General features: G+C 45.6%; 2 protein-coding genes across 2 annotated transcripts; one reads left to right on the plus strand and one right to left on the minus strand.

The window, feature by feature from the left end:
* Positions 1–120: 120 nt before the first annotated feature.
* LOC135157918 (golgin subfamily A member 6-like protein 25) lies at positions 121–4,286 on the minus strand. Its single transcript, XM_064115113.1, has 2 exons — positions 2,211–4,286; positions 121–2,172 (listed from the first exon to the last, which is right to left on the minus strand). The coding sequence occupies exons 1-2, from the start codon at positions 4,284–4,286 to the stop codon at positions 121–123; spliced, it is 4,128 nt and encodes a 1,375-aa protein (XP_063971183.1).
* Positions 4,287–8,016: 3,730 nt separating this feature from the next.
* On the plus strand, positions 8,017–8,755 carry LOC135157919 (uncharacterized; the record flags this gene model as incomplete). The annotated part of the gene is made up of 2 exons (XM_064115114.1): positions 8,017–8,634; positions 8,666–8,755. Coding segments are annotated over 2 exons (708 nt in total), but the record flags the coding sequence as incomplete, so codon positions are not given.
* Between the last annotated feature and the right edge of the window lie 11,117 nt (positions 8,756–19,872).

A 19,872-nucleotide genomic window follows, 5' to 3' on the forward strand; every position in this document is an offset into this window, starting at 1 on the left:
CCAACCCTTCTACTGCAGTCATCTCTGCCATCTTCAGCTCCTCCTCCTCCATAGCCATCAGCCCTACATTCCCTGTCTCCACCTTCTCCCCTTCCATTAGCTCCAGCTCCTCCACCAGCTCTATTTTTCCAGCCCTTCCACTGCAGTCATCCCTGCAATCTTCAGCTCCTCCTCCTTAGCCATCAGCTCTATCCTTCCTGTCTCAACCTCCTCATCTTCCATTAGCTCCAGCTCCTCCATCGGCTCTGTTCCCTGCCCTTCCACTGCAGTCATCCCTGCAATCTTCAGCTCCTCCTTCTCATCCTTAGCCATCAGCTCTACCTTCCCTGTCTCAACCTCTTCATCTTTCATTAGCTCCAGCTCCTCCACCGGCTCTGTTCCATGCCCTTCCACTGCAGTCATCCCTGCAATCTTCAGCTCATCCTCCGCCTCCTTAGCTGTCAGCTCTGCCTTTCCTGTCTGAGCCATCTCCTCCCCTTCCATTAGCTCCAGCTCCTCCACCGGCTCTGTTCCCAGCCCTTCTACTGCAGTCATCTCTGCCATCTTCAGCTCCTCCTCCTCCATAGCCATCAGCTCTACCTTCCCTGTCTCCACCTTATCCCCTTCCATTAGCTCCAGCTCCTCCACCAGCTCTGTTTCCAGCCCTTCCACTGCAGTCATCCCTGCAATCTTCAGCTCCTCCTCCTCCTCTTTAGCCATCAGCTCTATCTTTCCTGTCTCCACCTTCTCCCCTTCCATTAGCTCTAGCTCCTCCGCCAGCTCTGTTTCCAGCCCTTCCACTGCAGTCATCCCTGCAATCTTCAGCTCCTCCTCCTCCTCCTTAGCCATCAGCTCTATCTTTCCTGTCTCAACCTCCTCATCTTCCATTAGCTCCAGCTCCTCCATCGGCTCTGTTCCCAGCCCTTCCACTGCGGTCATCCCTGCAATCTTCAGCTCCTCCTTCTCATCCTTAGCCATCAGCTCTACCTTACCTGTTTCCACCTTCTCCCCTTCCATTAGCTCTAGCTCCTCCGCCAGCTCTGTTTCCAGCCCTTCCACTGCAGTCATCTCTGCCATCTTCAGCTCCTCCTCCTCCATAGCCATCAGCTCTACCTTCCCTGTCTCCACCTTCTCCCCTTCCATTAGCTCCAGCTCCTCCACCAGCTCTGTTTCCAGCCCTTTCACTGCAGTCATCCCTGCAATCTTCAGCTCCTCCTCCTCCTCCTTAGCCATCAGCTCTATCTTTCCTGTCTCAACCTCCTCCCCTTCCATTAGCTCCAGCTCCTCCACCGGCTCTGTTCCCAGCCCTTCTACTGCAGTCATCTCTGCCATCTTCAGCTCCTCCTCCTCCATAGCCATCAGCTCTACCTTCCCTGTCTCCACCTTATCCCCTTCCATTAGCTCCAGCTCCTCCGCCAGCTCTGTTTCCAGCCCTTCCACTGCAGTCATCCCTGCAATCTTCAGCTGCTCCTCCTCCTCCTTAGCCATCAGCTCTATCTTTCCTGTCTGAGCCATCTCCTCCCCTTCCATTAGCTCCAGCTCCTCCACCGAATCTGCTCCCAGCCCTTCTACTGCAGTCATCTCTGCCATCTTCAGCTCCTCCTCCTCCATAGCCATCAGCTCTACCTTCCCTGTCTCCACCTTCTCCCCTTCCATTAGCTCCAGCTCCTCCACCAGCTCTGTTTCCAGCCCTTCCACTGCAGTCATCCCTGCAATCTTCAGCTCCTCCTTCTCCTCCTTAGCCATCAGCTCTACATTCCCTGTCTCCACCTCCTCATCTTCCATTAGCTCTAGCTCCTCCACCAGCTCTGTTTCCAGCCCTTCCACTGCAGTCATCCCTGCAATCTTCAGCTCCTCCTTCTCCTCCTTAGCCATCAGCTCTACCTTTCCTGTCTCAACCTCTTCATCTTTCATTAGCTCCAGCTCCTCCATCGGCTCTGTTCCCTGCCCTTCAACTGCAGTCATCCCTGCAATCTTCAGCTCCTCCTCCGCCTCCTTAGCTGTCAGCTCTGCCTTTCCTGTCTGAGCAATCTCCTCCCCTTCCATTAGCTCCAGCTCCTCCACCGGCTCAGCTCCCAACCCTTCTACTGCAGTCATCTCTGCCATCTTCAGCTCCTCCTCCTCCATAGCCATCAGCCCTACATTCCCTGTCTCCACCTTCTCCCCTTCCATTAGCTCCAGCTCCTCCACCAGCTCTATTTTTCCAGCCCTTCCACTGCAGTCATCCCTGCAATCTTCAGCTCCTCCTCCTTAGCCATCAGCTCTATCCTTCCTGTCTCAACCTCCTCATCTTCCATTAGCTCCAGCTCCTCCATCGGCTCTGTTCCCTGCCCTTCCACTGCAGTCATCCCTGCAATCTTCAGCTCCTCCTTCTCATCCTTAGCCATCAGCTCTACCTTCCCTGTCTCAACCTCTTCATCTTTCATTAGCTCCAGCTCCTCCACCGGCTCTGTTCCATGCCCTTCCACTGCAGTCATCCCTGCAATCTTCAGCTCATCCTCCGCCTCCTTAGCTGTCAGCTCTGCCTTTCCTGTCTGAGCCATCTCCTCCCCTTCCATTAGCTCCAGCTCCTCCACCGGCTCTGTTCCCAGCCCTTCTACTGCAGTCATCTCTGCCATCTTCAGCTCCTCCTCCTCCATAGCCATCAGCTCTACCTTCCCTGTCTCCACCTTATCCCCTTCCATTAGCTCCAGCTCCTCCACCAGCTCTGTTTCCAGCCCTTCCACTGCAGTCATCCCTGCAATCTTCAGCTCCTCCTCCTCCTCTTTAGCCATCAGCTCTATCTTTCCTGTCTCCACCTTCTCCCCTTCCATTAGCTCTAGCTCCTCCGCCAGCTCTGTTTCCAGCCCTTCCACTGCAGTCATCCCTGCAATCTTCAGCTCCTCCTCCTCCTCCTTAGCCATCAGCTCTATCTTTCCTGTCTCAACCTCCTCATCTTCCATTAGCTCCAGCTCCTCCATCGGCTCTGTTCCCAGCCCTTCCACTGCGGTCATCCCTGCAATCTTCAGCTCCTCCTTCTCATCCTTAGCCATCAGCTCTACCTTACCTGTTTCCACCTTCTCCCCTTCCATTAGCTCTAGCTCCTCCGCCAGCTCTGTTTCCAGCCCTTCCACTGCAGTCATCTCTGCCATCTTCAGCTCCTCCTCCTCCATAGCCATCAGCTCTACCTTCCCTGTCTCCACCTTCTCCCCTTCCATTAGCTCCAGCTCCTCCACCAGCTCTGTTTCCAGCCCTTTCACTGCAGTCATCCCTGCAATCTTCAGCTCCTCCTTCTCATCCTTAGCCATCAGCTCTACCTTACCTGTTTCCACCTTCTCCCCTTCCATTAGCTCTAGCTCCTCCGCCAGCTCTGTTTCCAGCCCTTCCACTGCAGTCATCTCTGCCATCTTCAGCTCCTCCTCCTCCATAGCCATCAGCTCTACCTTCCCTGTCTCCACCTTCTCCCCTTCCATTAGCTCCAGCTCCTCCACCGGCTCTGTTCCCAGCCCTTCTACTGCAGTCATCTCTGCCATCTTCAGCTCCTCCTCCTCCATAGCCATCAGCTCTACCTTCCCTGTCTCCACCTTATCCCCTTCCATTAGCTCCAGCTCCTCCGCCAGCTCTGTTTCCAGCCCTTCCACTGCAGTCATCCCTGCAATCTTCAGCTGCTCCTCCTCCTCCTTAGCCATCAGCTCTATCTTTCCTGTCTCAACCTCCTCATCTTCCATTAGCTCCAGCTCCTCCACCAGCTCTGTTCCCTGCCCTTCCACTGCAGTCATCCCTGCAATCTTCAGCTCCTCCTCCGCCTCCTTAGCTGTCAGCTCTGCCTTTCCTGTCTGAGCCATCTCCTCCCCTTCCATTAGCTCCAGCTCCTCCACCGGATCTGCTCCCAGCCCTTCTACTGCAGTCATCTCTGCCATCTTCAGCTCCTCCTCCTCCATAGCCATCAGCTCTACCTTCCCTGTCTCCACCTTCTCCCCTTCCATTAGCTCCAGCTCCTCCACCAGCTCTGTTTCCAGCCCTTTCACTGCAGTCATCCCTGCAATCTTCAGCTCCTCCTCCTCCTCCTTAGCCATCAGCTCTATCTTTCCTGTCTCAACCTCCTCATCTTCCATTAGGTCCAGCTCCTCCATCGGCTCTGTTCCCTGCCCTTCCACTGCAGTCATCCCTGTAATCTTCAGCTCCTCCTTCTCATCCTTAGCCATCAGCTCTACCTTACCTGTTTCCACCTTCTCCCCTTCCATTAGCTCTAGCTCCTCCGCCAGCTCTGTTTCCAGCCCTTCCACTGCAGTCATCCCTGCAATCTTCAGCTCCTCCTCCTTAGCCATCAGCTCTATCTTTCCTGTCTCAACCTCCTCATCTTCCATTAGCTCCAGCTCCTCCACCGGCTCTGTTCCCTGCCCTTCCACTGCAGTCATCCCTGCAATCTTCAGCTCCTCCTCCGCCTCCTTAGCTGTCAGCTCTGCCTTTCCTGTCTGAGCCATCTCCTCCCCTTCCATTAGCTCCAGCTCCTCCACCAGCTCTGTTTCCAGCCCTTTCACTGCAGTCATCCCTGCAATCTTCAGCTCCTCCTCCTCCTTAGCCATCAGCTCTATCTTTCCTGTCTCAACCTCCTCATCTTCCATTAGGTCCAGCTCCTCCATCGGCTCTGTTCCCTGCCCTTCCACTGCAGTCATCCCTGCAATCTTCAGCTCCTCCTTCTCATCCTTAGCCATCAGCTCTACCTTACCTGTTTCCACCTTCTCCCCTTCCATTAGCTCTAGCTCCTCCGCCAGCTCTGTTTCCAGCCCTTCCACTGCAGTCATCCCTGCAATCTTCAGCTCCTCCTTCTCATCCTTAGCCATCAGCTCTACCTTACCTGTTTCCACCTTCTCCCCTTCCATTAGCTCCAGCTCCTCCACCGGCTCTGTTCCCTGCCCTTCCACTGCAGTCATCCCTGCAATCTTCAGCTCCTCCTCCGCCTCCTTAGCTGTCAGCTCTGCCTTTCCTGTCTGAGCCATCTCCTCCCCTTCCATTAGCTCCAGCTCCTCCACCGGCTCTGCTCCCAGCCCTTCTACTGCAGTCATCTCTGCCATCTTCAGCTCCTCCTCCTCCATAGCCATCAGCTCTACCTTCCATGTCTCCACCTTCTCCCCTTCCATTAGCTTCAGCTCCTCCACCAGCTCTGTTTCCAGCCCTTTCACTGCAGTCATCCCTGCAATCTTCAGCTCCTCCTTCTCATCCTTAGCCATCAGCTCTACCTTACCTGTTTCCACCTTCTCCCCTTCCATTAGCTCTAGCTCCTCCGCCAGCTCTGTTTCCAGCCCTTCCACTGCAGTCATCCCTGCAATCTTCAGCTCCTCCTCCTCCTCCTTAGCCATCAGCTCTATCTTTCCTGTCTCAACCTCCTCATCTTCCATTAGGTCCAGCTCCTCCATCGGCTCTGTTCCCTGCCCTTCCACTGCAGTCATCCCTGCAATCTTCAGCTCCTCCTTCTCCTCCTTAGCCATCAGCTCTACCTTACCTGTTTCCACCTTCTCCCCTTCCACTAGCTCTAGCTCCTCCGCCAGCTCTGTTTCCAGCCCTTCCACTGCAGTCATCCCTGCAATCTTCAGCTCCTCCTCCTCCTCCTTAGCTGTCAGCTCTGTCTTTCCTGTCTGAGCCATCTCCTCCCCTTCCATTAACTCCAGCTCCTCCACCGAATCTGCTCCCAGCCCTTCTACTGCAGTCATCTCTGCCATCTTCAGCTCCTCCTCCTCCATAGCCATCAGCTCTACCTTCCCTGTCTCCACCTTCTCCCCTTCCATTAGCTCCAGCTCCTCCACCAGCTCTGTTTCCAGCCCTTCCACTGCAGTCATCCCTGCAATCTTCAGCTCCTCATCCTTAGCCATCAGCTCTATCTTTCCTGTCTTAGCAACCTCCTCATCTTCCATTAGCTCCAGCTCCTCCATCGGCTCTGTTCCCTGCCCTTCCACTGCAGCCATCTCTGTAATATTCAGCTCCTCCTCCGCCTCCTTAGCCGTCAGCTCTGCCTTTCCTGTCTCCACCTCCTCATCTTTCATTAGCTCCAGCTCCTCCACCGGCTCTGTTCCATGCCCTTCCACTGCAGTCATTCCTGCAATCTTCAGCTCTTCCTCCTCCTCCTTAGCCATCAACTCTATCTTTCCTGTCTCAACCTCCTCATCTTCCATTAGGTCCAGCTCCTCCATCGGCTCTGTTACCTGCCCTTCCACTGCAGTCATCCCTGCAATCTTCAGCTCCTCCTCCGCCTCCTTAGCTGTCAGCTCTGCCTTTCCTGTCTGAGCCATCTCATCCCCTTCCATTAGCTCCAGCTCCTCCACCGGCTCTGTTCCCAGCCCTTCTACTGCAGTCATCTCTGCCATATTCAGCTCCTCCTCCTCCATAGCCATCAGCCCTACCTTCCCTGTCTCCACCTTCTCCCCTTCCATTAGCTCCAGCTCCTCCACCAGCTCTGTTTCCAGCCCTTCCACTGCAGTCATCCCTGCAATATTCAGCTCCTCCTCCTCCTCCTTAGCCATCAGCTCTATCTTTCCTGTCTCCACCTTCTCCCCTTCCATTAGCTCCAGCTCCTCCATCGGCTCTGTTCCCTGCCCTTCCACTGCAGTCATCCCTGCAATCTTCAGCTCCTCCTTCTCATCCTTAGCCATCAGCTCTACCTTACCTGTTTCCACCTTCTCCCCTTCCATTAGCTCTAGCTCCTCCGCCAGCTCTGTTTCCAGCCCTTCCACTGCAGTCATCCCTGCAATCTTCAGCTCCTCCTCCTCCTCCTTAGCCATCAGCTCTATCTTTCCTGTCTCAACCTCCTCATCTTCCATTAGCTCCAGCTCCTCCACCGGCTCTGTTCCCTGCCCTTCCACTGCAGTCATCCCTGCAATCTTCAGCTCCTCCTCCGCCTCCTTAGCTGTCAGCTCTGCCTTTCCTGTCTGAGCCATCTCCTCCCCTTCCATTAGCTCCAGCTCCTCCACCAGCTCTGTTTCCAGCCCTTTCACTGCAGTCATCCCTGCAATCTTCAGCTCCTCCTCCTCCTCCTTAGCCATCAGCTCTATCTTTCCTGTCTCAACCTCCTCATCTTCCATTAGCTCCAGCTCCTCCATCGGCTCTGTTCCCTGCCCTTCCACTGCAGTCATCCCTGCAATCTTCAGCTCCTCCTTCTCATCCTTAGCCATCAGCTCTACCTTACCTGTTTCCACCTTCTCCCCTTCCATTAGCTCTAGCTCCTCCGCCAGCTCTGTTTCCAGCCCTTCCACTGCAGTCATCCCTGCAATCTTCAGCTCCTCCTCCTCCTCCTTAGCCATCAGCTCTATCTTTCCTGTCTCAACCTCCTCATCTTCCATTAGCTCCAGCTCCTCCACCGGCTCTGTTCCCTGCCCTTCCACTGCAGTCATCCCTGCAATCTTCAGCTCCTCCTCCTCCTCCTTAGCCATCAGCTCTATCTTTCCTGTCTCAACCTCCTCATCTTCCATTAGCTCCAGCTCCTCCATCGGCTCTGTTCCCAGCCCTTCCACTGCGGTCATCCCTGCAATCTTCAGCTCCTCCTTCTCATCCTTAGCCATCAGCTCTACCTTACCTGTTTCCACCTTCTCCCCTTCCATTAGCTCTAGCTCCTCCGCCAGCTCTGTTTCCAGCCCTTCCACTGCAGTCATCTCTGCCATCTTCAGCTCCTCCTCCTCCATAGCCATCAGCTCTACCTTCCCTGTCTCCACCTTCTCCCCTTCCATTAGCTCCAGCTCCTCCACCAGCTCTGTTTCCAGCCCTTTCACTGCAGTCATCCCTGCAATCTTCAGCTCCTCCTCCTCCTCCTTAGCCATCAGCTCTATCTTTCCTGTCTCAACCTCCTCATCTTCCATTAGCTCCAGCTCCTCCATCGGCTCTGTTCCCTGCCCTTCCACTGCAGTCATCCCTGCAATCTTCAGCTCCTCCTCCGCCTCCTTAGCTGTCAGCTCTGCCTTTCCTGTCTGAGCCATCTCCTCCCCTTCCATTAGCTCCAGCTCCTCCACCGGCGCTGCTCCGAGCCCTTCTACTGCAGTCATCTCTGCCATCTTCAGCTCCTCCTCCTCCATAGCCATCAGCTCTACCTTCCCTGTCTCCACCTTCTCCCCTTCCATTAGCTCCAGCTCCTCCACCAGCTCTGTTTCCAGCCCTTTCACTGCAGTCATCCCTGCAATCTTCAGCTCCTCCTTCTCATCCTTAGCCATCAGCTCTACCTTACCTGTTTCCACCTTCTCCCCTTCCATTAGCTCTAGCTCCTCCGCCAGCTCTGTTTCCAGCCCTTCCACTGCAGTCATCCCTGCAATCTTCAGCTCCTCCTCCTCCTCCTTAGCCATCAGCTCTATCTTTCCTGTCTCAACCTCCTCATCTTCCATTAGCTCCAGCTCCTCCACCGGCTCTGTTCCCAGCCCTTCCACTGCAGTCATCCCTGCAATATTCAGCTCCTCCTCCTCCTCCTTAGCCATCAGCTCTATCTTTCCTGTCTTAACCTCCTCATCTTCCATTAGCTCCAGCTCCTCCATCGGCTCTGTTCCCTGCCCTTCCACTGCAGTCATCCCTGCAATCTTCAGCTCCTCCTTCTCATCCTTAGCCATCAGCTCTATCTTTCCTGTCTTCACCTTCTCCCCTTCCATTAGCTCCAGCTCCACCACCGGCTCTGTTCCCTGCCCTTCCACTGCAGTCATCTCTGTAATCTCCAGCTCCTCCTCCGCCTCCTTAGCCGTCAGCTCTGTCTTTCCTGTCTCCACCTCCTCATCTTTCATTAGCTCCTCCACCACTGCCTCTGTTTCCAGCCATTCCTCTGTATTAATATCTGCAGCCTTCAGTTCCTCCTTTAGCTCTTCCTTCATGTCCTTCTCTATCTCCACCTTCGCCTCCTCTGTTTCCATCTCTTCCTTCTCATTTGAGTACTCTACTTTCATCACTACCTGCTCTTCTGCCAGCTCCTCCTCCTTCTTCTCCGCTTCCAACTTCTCCACCATCTCCTCCTCTGTATCCACCTTCTGCTCGGCCTTCATCTCCTGCTGTGTCCCCTCCCCCTTTGTCTCCAGCCCCCGTATTCCCTCTTCCTCCGATTCTTTCCTGCATCTGATTTCTTGTCCATTCGTCACCTCTTCTCCTTGCTCTATCAGACACTTGACAAAGCCGTTATTCAGATTTGTCGGAATGTCATACAAAATATATACGCATTCCAGGCAAGAACCTTCTCAAGCTCCTGACGAAATCTCGGCACCACACGATTTGCTAATAACAAAAAGACATAAATGATAAAAACAATGTTTGTTATTTCTCATCAAATGTAAAACTTACAACTACAAGAACACCGTTACTTTAGGTTATTGTACACATGTACATGGTTTGAAATTTATTGACTTTTTGCTTTATTAAAATATCTTGAATAGGTTTCAATCATTAATATAAAAAATAATGGAACGTAATAAAAATAATTTTAAGTATTATAGTAACTTAATATAAAATAATTAATGAAGTAAGTCAACCCTGATGTAGACTCTGTTGAATAATTGATTTCTGAAATGAAAAAAAAAGAAACGCAAAGGGGAAAATTAATCTAGGTTAGATTACTCTGCCTTTGATACAGAGTTGATAATGTAATTAAAGGGTTGATGAAAAAGTGAAAGGATATAAGAATGTTTTGGAGAATAATACTCAATATAAAATCATAAATCGGTGGGCGTGGAAGAGAAATATTTTATATGACTTACGTTCGTCACTCATTGTGAAAGTTTGATTCAAGACCAAAATACTCTGAAATTATGAAAGAATACCCCGATCTCGCTATCAATAGCTCGGGGGGGGGGGGCGTTTCATGAAAGGACTTGTCGGACGTTTTATCCAACAAGTCCTTTTTTATCCGACAGTTACTATAGTAACAGTGCTTCTCAACCAATCAGAATCCAGGAAAGTTGTCAGATTTGACAACTTGTCGGACGAAAATATTGATGAAACGCCCCCCAGGTATGCGATCAAAAAATTAGAGTGAATAATGATGAAATTGTAAAGTAAACTTTGTTACCATGCGCAGATCATGATGCGTGTGCGTCAATGAAGCAGTTACGTCACAATGTCTTGAGTGTCAAATCAAGATGTATGCGCGAATGCGTTTCATTATTTTTTTTTATTACGTTGGTGATTTATAATAAAAACCTAAATATGGAAACTGTATGCGCGATTGCGATGAGGTAAAACATAATAATTCATCGATTTTGTCGATATTTCTTTAACGATGATATCAAATAAATGTTGTGTTGAGTTGAATGTATTTCAGGATGTAAGAGTTGAGAAAATGCAACTTTTCATATATATTTCGACCTCGAACTGGGCATTCTAATTGTTTTTTCTCACCATGGCATAGTGTAATTTATCTACACAATTGATGTGAGTGCAATGAGCGAGCTTAAAACTTTTAAAATTTTCCGACATGAAAACTGAACAGTTTGAGCACAAGTTTTCAATAAAAGAACAATATTTTTTATGTATCTGATATAAACAATTAAATGCGAGTCCGCAGCGCGAGCTGAATTTCTATAAATAAATGATTTACTGTCCCGGAAGGGAACCTGTTAATAGATGTTTAACATTAAAAAATTTTGCTAATTCTTCTTATTTACGTCTACTCGATAACTATTCTCATTTTCGTCTTCCCTCCCCCTTTTGTTTATTTCTTTTGATTTTTTTTTGCTTTGCAAATAGGGGTTGAAGCCGTTCCGGCCAGGTAGATCCGCCTATATCTTCACATTATCTTTAATTTTAATTTTGTCAGGGGCCGCGGAAGCGGGGGGGGGGGGGGGGGGGCTTGGGGGCTTCAGTCCCCCACTTTTTTCCAAAACCGTGTACAAAAAAGTAAAAATGACCATATTATTGTGATTTTTGCATGGTCAGCCCCCCCCCCTCATTTTGAAAATCGTTCCGCGGCCCCTGGCAGCCGTGTATCGATTAATATTACTTTGTTTTACATAGATACGTATAAATACAAAAAAAAACCTGTGCAAGTAGGCTTACATAATATAACAATATCTTAAATCAAATAAGTGCTAATAATGGAATACTTACACTCAAACTTAAATTCATTCAATGTAGGAGCACCACTTATTTTTAAAGGTATATCATTCCAGGATCTGGACCAGTATATCTTATTGACCTATATAATGGGCTAAGGTAGTTAGCGGGTTTGATAAATGTACTAATTTGTTGAGATTCTCGTAGGATATTATGAATAAATGAATTCAAAAGGAACATTTTATGATCAAATATTATTGGGAATTGGCGATAGTGAAACCTAAACATAAACAAACAATTTGAAATATATGTATATCATCAATTTTTAAACTTTGAAACGGTTAAAGATTGTATTCAATATGAGTCCTAACAATTCCTCTTTATGACAGTTTATCCAAAATTAAAGATAAGAATAAAGCTAAGAAGTCTGACTGTTCGGACAACCCCTTAAAAAAACAGCTTGGAGCAGCCGATTGGGGAAAATGTGCATGATTGACCCCCCGGCCCCCTTATTGGCGAAAGCTCGATCCACATCTGTAAAATAAAATGTGTATATTAAAATGTATAGACATATGAATTTAATGTGAATAAAAGTGTGCCCCCCATTCCCAAAAGCTGACTACGATGGCTGCGGATGAGGTTTTGCCCCGCCCTAGTAAAAAAGGGTGTTTGAGGTCCAAACAATCAACCCCCCCCCCGCAGAGCGATTTTTGTGTGTATAGGTTTATAAGTGGTAAACATCAAGAATGGATCTGTTAGGACATTTTGAACTCGAAAAGCATTAACCAGCCCCTATAGCGATATTTGATTTGATAACTTCTATCGTTATCGTAGATTGTTGAATGCATTTATATTTTCTTTGTTCGATGTTCAGTAGTTTATTTTGTTAAGTTGTAATTATTGTAGACATGCTAAGTTTGGTCCTGGACCTTTGTAACATGTACGTACATGTGTCTATGTTTAAACCGGATGAATAAAATGAATTATTTGCAGGACTAGCGCAATGAGAGATAATTATGAACATGATGAGCTAGCTTCGCTTCGCACTTGCATTATTCGATGTATCCTTTTCATGAGTCACTAAATGCAGTCCTAACATGTTCCTTTTCTGGTCAGTATTTATTTCAGCTCGCACTCCGCGCTCGTGTTCTTCAGTTAGATGCAGATCTTTTTAATGATTGCAAAATTAACTGCTCAGAATGTTTTATTTTCATTTCTTATTGAAATTTCTAAAAGTCTGAGCTTGCTATCCACGCTCGCAACACCTCCCAAGGATGCCCTTTTAACAGTAATTGACCAAAAAACGAGATTTACAACTTCGAACAGCTTTGATTTTTTTTTCCAATTATATAACCGCTCGCTCGTTACACTCCCTCGCGAAACATATATGAAACTCGAATACCTATCTTACCATAATCAGAAATCACTTAAAAATGCTTTGCTCTATTTAATTACTATGAAACTCACAATGACTTCACGCAGATGATAATCTCGTGGTGAAAGTATCACCAAAATGCCAATTTTTATATGCCATTTTTGGATTTGCCTTCCAGATATGATCCAAACAAAAATTCGGGTAAGATTCGATCATTGCGCAAGACACTTGCGTACGTACGTACCGGAGCGGTACGTACGTACACGTTGGATCATGCATATGCTGCGCTGCGTGCTCTTTAATCTTGCATCACATCATCAATATATTTCACATCCATCGCACACTGCTGAACAAAAAAATGGCGAAGAGCATTGCGATCATCGACTTTGATTGCTTTCGTTTAGATACAGAAGTAACTGACCAGAAGAAATTCGAAAAGCTTGTTGATGAAGTCCATGATGCGTTGACAAAGGTGGGGTTTATGTACCTCATAAACCATGGAATTCCAACAGAAAAGGTGAGTAGAATCGGGGGTGTACCGTGTAATTCTTTATCATGGGGTCGTGCTGCGGAAATTGAGAAGCGATACCACGGGTACGGTACCGGTACCCGGGTGTACGGGTGGGAGAGACGTGAGAGAGGCCCGCAAAATGCTCTTGCCTTGGGTCAAGATCTAGGCCTATACTTAGTTTTAGCCTGGAGGCTCCTGGAGAGTAAAAATCAGCCTACTATAGGATGGGGGGTCGGGTGTACGCGATGTGCGTGCTGTCGCCAAGCGGAAGACAAAGAAATCAAGATTGAAGATGGCGACGTAAAACACGGCCGTAACTTGGCGTAACTCGTAAGCTCTTCCCATCTTTTCAAATTTCATAACATTTTTCTCATTTTTTTAATGAATTCTTCTTTAAAAACTAAATCGATATCGCAGAAATGTTGGAAATGAAGTTGAACCCCATGTACATGATTTAGGGCTAGATATTTCAGAGCCAGAGCTGAGGGAAAGTAGAATTAGTAGTAGAAATCTCGGGGGCGAAAGTTTCAGGTTTTGTGGCCGTACGTGCATGACTTGCCTTAGTCTTAACCCAGGAAGCTCCCGCCCGCGCAGCGGGCGGGAGCCTAGGAGCTTACCGTGTATTTGACCATAGTCACCGGACTAGGGTGATTTATGGTCTAAATATTTCTCCAAATGAATTGTGAAAACAGAAAGTATACAATTACCACGATTAGGCCTATATGGATGAAGGTCTAACGAGTGGCAGTTTCCTGACATCTGGGCACAGACTGGAACCTCAAAAAAACGAAAAGTTCTCTCCTCTACCCCAGTCTCGATCGGCCATTTTGTTACGATTTTTAACAAAAATGGCCGATCGAGACGGGGGTAGAACTAGAAGTAGAGAACTTTTCGTTTTTTTGAGGTTCCAGTTTGTGCCCAGGGGCAGTATTCTGAGGTCATTTTATCTTTAAAATATTTTATTTTATCTCTTAAAATGAAATTGGTATTCTGAGATGACATTTTATCTTTCAGATAAAATTTAAAATTTCATGTTGCGTATAAATTTTATCTTGCGTATTTATGATGATACGCAACAGAGCAGTGGCTGCGTAGACATACCCATCGCGTATCTGGCCATTGCAACGCGGGTGATGTGCTTACGCCCAAGTTACTTTGAAGAAAAAATGAAATAAACTTAAAAGAGGGTAGGGGCTATTTTATCTCCGCGACGTTCATTTCGTCAATATTTCTAAGTGAATTAACTCCAAATGTTGGCATGAAAATTAAAAAAAATGATATCTTCATTGAGAACAACACCTTAAAGTTATTCCTGTACAATCAGGAAGCATTTCATAAGACTTTTCTTGACTAATATTGTCTTTGAAATGATGCTTGAAAAGATGCGATATAGACTTCGAAAAAAAGATGAGAGTATTGCCATTTTTGTTAAAAAGAAATCTCTGTAAAGACGCACAAGCGTATAGTGCAAGCGTATTGAAGTCAATAAATTGACGCAATCTCACTCCTTCGCCACACCTCCTAGCGGAATGGATTTCCATTGGTTGAGTGATATGAGAGAGCTATAAAAGCGCGTTTCTAATTGGATATTGATTAAAAAATAGGTGTGTCTTACAGAGATAAAATGAAGATAAAATTGTTCTCAGAATACCAATTCGGAGAGATTTTAAGGGTATTTTATCTCACTGATTTTAACGGAGATAAAATATTTTATTTTATCTGAGATAAAATGGATCTCAGAATACCACCCCTGATGTCAGGAAACTGCCACTCGTTAGACCTTCATCCATATAATCGTGGTAATTGTATACTTTCTGTTTTCACAATTCATTTGGAGAAATATTTAGACCATAAATCACCCTAGTCCGGTGACTATGGTCAAATACACGGTAAGCTCCTGGGCTACCGCCTGCGCAGCGGGCGGGAGCTCCCTGGGTTAGCCTTAGTCTTAGACCAAAAGGTTAGGTCTCTGTTATGTTGGTTGTTCAGCTGAACTCCGTTGGCTTCACTCACCAAATACAGAGACCGAAGTTCTACTAGCGCGATCTGTACAGGGGACTCAACACTCATGGGATCAATGCATCTCGCGTGCGAAGGATTCATATGCACATGGTGCACGCGAATTTTTCACACCCTTTTTACTAAAATAACTATGCCATTCCTTTTAAAATATTGTTTCTAATTGTGCTATGACACTTACCGAACCATATGGATCGTTTCTTGACTTCTCTTTGGTGTGTTTTTAAGAAAAAAAAAGCATTTTCTCGTGATCTTCACGTAGATACCGCAGGGTCATCGTGGTTGTAAACTTTTGCTTAAAGAGGGCGCGCGATATATTATTCACAAGATGTTTGTTTACGGTTCTGCAGCTTGTACTGCTAGCTGCATTTTAGACGCTCAGCATTATTTTCCTCTTTCTGTTTTTTTTTTTGCTGTCAAGCGGTATTTTCTATTGTAGCGCCATCAGCGATGATGAAATGTAACCTATAAGTATATACATGAGATTGCAACCTGTTGATTTTTGGTACAATTTCCTATCATGCGCCGACGACTTGAATCGAGAATGTTCGATAGGAAAATTTCGCATTTCGATTGTTGTTTGCGTAATTTCCAGTGCAGTATGAGGATGACTAAGGACGGATCGAACGAAGTATCCTGGTTGAGATTTGGAGGTAAGCGATAAAAACACTTTAATAAATAATTTATAATTCCTTTTTCAAATAAATTTAAATCATACGATCAAGAATAACATAGTGGACAAATATTGAAAGGTTTGGCGTAGTTTAGTCCCTCACATTCGTGTGATGAATGAAAACGTCAAAATGCACTATGAAATCACATGTGTTGTGCGAGGTTAGTATACTTACCTCGCATGTTGTGTGAGTGGGGACTCAATGGCCATATGTTTATGTGTATTATTAAGTTCGGATAAAACGGGGCAGTGAAGTTGCGCGACAGCCGAGGTAAGTCACTGTTTTTGTTCCTTTTATTGATTTTCCCTGTTTTTTGGCAATTAATGCAAAGAGGGAATATCAATTTGCATTTCGGTCGGGTTTATTTTCAAAAGTTTGATTCATTTAAGACAAAAATTGAAGAGCCCCGACATGGGAATTTTGCATTGTAAGTCCCCTAATGGTGGCTGCACGATAGCGAGCCGTCTGTGTATGAGGAGAAAAAAAAAAAAAAAGGTTAAAAAACTCCTCGAAACAGACGGCTGCCAGCTGTCTAGACTTGCCTTAGACGTGTCTCAGGCGTCAGTGGGGAGTAAGCCTACGTAGAGTAGATGACTTTTACTCCCCAGACGCCTCCAGGCTACATACATCTACACGCACTGCCCAAAAACTTGAAACTTTATAGTTTATGCCCGTGGGATACAACTTCATTTCCGACATTTCTACGTCTACGATATTTGATTTCATTTTTAAACAATTCATTAAAAAAAGGTCTAACATTAGGTCATATGTCACCATTTTTTGCATGATTATTCTTCTAGATGTCTACCATCATGAGGGTATTCAATCTAATCAAAGTCATTTAACACTATTTTTCAGGTCATAAAAGCCTCTGAAATGTCCCATACGTAACGCGCATGAATTCTTGGACTTTCCCTTATTGAAAAAAGTGCCCTCCAAGGCTCCAACATACAGATTGGAGTCTTGAAGACCTTACCTGTTATATATTTTAAATTTTTGGCAGGAAATGTTTGCAGAAGGGACTTCAGAGAACTTTTTCAGATTATTCTCAGTGCATTCTCTAAAATTTGAAATAGTTTAGAGTTCAGTGCGGAGAGACCGTTGTTTTACCAATTTCTGGACATTTGTGTGACTTGGCAACAAAGGCCCTTACGATCGAGGTTCTATGAATATTTTGTCACCAGCAAGTCAAAAGTGATATAAAGGAACAAAACATGTGTGAAAAATAATATTGATTTTTCACACACTGATGAAATTCATGGTGATCTAATTTCTGTGGTGACAAAGTAGTCTAGACCCAAGGTCACATGTAATTGTGTTGTCTGTAGGCCTGCATTGTATTGTAGGTGATGATTTAAATGAATACATGGCAGTGAGGAGATGACAGATACTTTTTTATTGTAAGAAAATCATTGTACAGTGTACATAAAGTAGGAAAAGTTCATGCCGTTTTTGTCAGTAAAAGTTGGTTGTTATTTTTTTTTCTCTGATCCCTTCATGTATATGGGGCCTTAGGTTTGAAGCACTATGGCTCTAGGCCCTACAATACATGCAGCTAATTAGTGCTGCAAGTCAGGCGCCATGTTCGGGTTCGGTTCGGTTCGGCAAGGTTCGGCAGAAATTTGCCGAACATTGGTTCGGTTCGGGGTTCGGTAATGATAGACTGATAAAGCTATAGTTCATTCAGGTACGTAGCGTACCGGTAGCAATTTGTACTTGATTGACTGCATGTGCTCGCGTGTACCTCTGTCACATCAAACCATTTTATCTCTATCTTGTTGACATGAAACTATGAAAGTTATAGCGCTCAACGAATCAACTGTTATCTCGAATTTGATTATCTGATGACAGATTTATTGGGTAACTCACAGTTCTAAAATGGCGACTCTTCCTAGTCGTCCATACCTGGACCACACTTTGGATACTTGCCAAATTAACTACGCTCGCACTCGTACCAGCTAGGCCATGCCAGCGCATGCAGTCCCTAGCTAGTAGCGGGACTCTGAGCTCATGAATATTTATATATACAGTCCGTCCAAACGTGATACGAGGCGGCCAGCGCCAGTGCACTGAACTGTAGGCATAGTCGGGCCAGGGGCGTGTCGAAGAAAGCGTGCTTATGTAATGCGCCTTTCGCTAATTGGCTCGATGGGTGAACTAAACCACCAATCGCATGTCGCTGATTGTCGCATCGGTACATACAGCCACGTGCTTTGTCTGCTCGCGAAACTCAGCTCACTGATTGAAGAGCAATTCCCGAGATTTCTATGATTTCATTGGTCAGATTTCATTCGACCATAAACATACAGACCAAGTGGGATGCAAAGTTTTACGACTGTAATGGGATAGGGGGAGTAGAGTGATCATCGAATTGTTTATGGTTAATTTGAGAAGTTGATAAGAAAGGGAGAAAAAAGTAAAGAATGGGGGTCATTTTCCCCCAAGAGATGAATGTTTCCGCATGGCTTTATCTTCATTTAACTTGTCAACGAGGGGAAGGGGATCTTGCTATATTCTATACCGTAATCATTCATGAGTGTTTGATTTTTATTTTCATCTGATTGTTAATAATAAAAAAGATAACTTCACCTCATCTCATTTCTATATTATTTGTTTTGCGTCTCTCCTTTCCATCTCTAACAGTCACTCACTTTATTTCCCACTTTCACTGGATCTCTCGTTTTCAAAACTCTTTACTTCTCTCTAAATCATGAAAACTAGACAGTAGCGAGCCGACACCTCAATAATAATGTAAATCACCTCAATCAGATCTTTATTCTCCGCCGCAACAATAAACGAGTTACGATCTTAATCACATCGTATCGTAATTCGTAATATTAATGGTACTTCATCTTTCACTTTCAGTTTATTGAGCTCGTTCATTCAAAATACTTTGAAGATTTTCAAACAAGAATCTTGTTCGCCACCTAAAAACAACAATATTTTAGATAGTTAGATTTAACCAATGAACACTCAAACAGTTTTGGTTTTCTTTACCATGCTTCGGCGATTCGGCCACAGAGCGAGAGATGATGAAAGCCAGTAAAATGATTATAGCGCAAGCTCGCGCAACATCGTTCATCGGATCTCCTTTCTTAATCAGGGCCGTAAAAACCACAATGTCAACATGAAAATGAAAACAAAATCTAGTAACCGCAAAATAAGCGCATACTTCCAACATACAATTGCAAAGAAGATTAAATAGAGAATGCGCAAATATAATGATTAGAAAGGGTGTAAACTTATAAATTTATTAGCTGAAAGCCGTTTTTTTTTTTTTTTTTGCCGAACTTCCGAACCAAGTCTTAGTGTTCGGTTCGGTTCTGTTCGGTTCGGAAGTGCCATGTTCGGCGAACTACCGTTCGGTTCGGCGGTTCGGCTACAGCACTACAGCTAATCCAGGAATTAAGTCAAACCCCTGCAATACATGTACATGCAAAGCAAATCCAGGAATTAATTCAAATAACCCGGATTAATAAAGTCCAGAGGTTAATTTTTTTCAAGGCTATCAGCTTTCTCTAGAATGCTATTCATTTTTATAATAAAGACCAATCTTTGCAAAAAGCTGCTAATTGGCCTTACAATAAAAACAAAATAAAAAGGAAAAACAACAAACTGTCCCAACAATTAGGATGTACATGTTAGTCCCATTCAAATCTGTGTGCAATGCATGACTGTTTCAATTAAAAAAAAAAATCATTTTGCTGATGTCAAGTTTCCAATGTATTACAGCCAGCTAACACCAGTTCTCGGGTACACTGTTTACAATCGCTTTTGAGGCAGTTTCCACCATTATTCAAATTTGCAACTTGAACAAAACATTTCTGAATTCATGTAACAAATATCCTGGTAGGTACTTTGTACCCTCTTCTCTATATTGAGGTGTATATTATATTCATGGCTGCTGTTTAGTCTGTCCAGAGTTAAGAAAGCATTTCACAAATAGTGATTTTCAATGGCACTTTTTGTAAGCTAAATGTATGTGTACATCTCATTGGCTGAGAGCTGAGCAAATAAATTTATTTATTTCTAATTATCATTAAAAACATAATTATAACATACAATTCCCGGGTACAATTCAAACCAATAATACATTGTATACCAATAAAATACGAAATGGAAATATAAATAAGAGAGAGAAAAAAATTAGAATATGGGGGAGCCAGCATACAATGTAGGCCAATGGCCTTTCTAAAGCTGGGCTCCCAAAACTAGGCCTGACTTGAAACGGATATTTCAATATTCGGATACCCGACAGTGGCAGGGTTGGCACGTTTTAAACGGTGTGTTTTAAAACATGTTTTAAACGCGTTTTAAAACACCTGTTTTTT

Source organism: Lytechinus pictus, unplaced genomic scaffold (assembly GCF_037042905.1).
Source record: "Lytechinus pictus isolate F3 Inbred unplaced genomic scaffold, Lp3.0 scaffold_20, whole genome shotgun sequence".
Classification (NCBI taxonomy): Eukaryota; Metazoa; Echinodermata; class Echinoidea; order Temnopleuroida; family Toxopneustidae; genus Lytechinus; species Lytechinus pictus.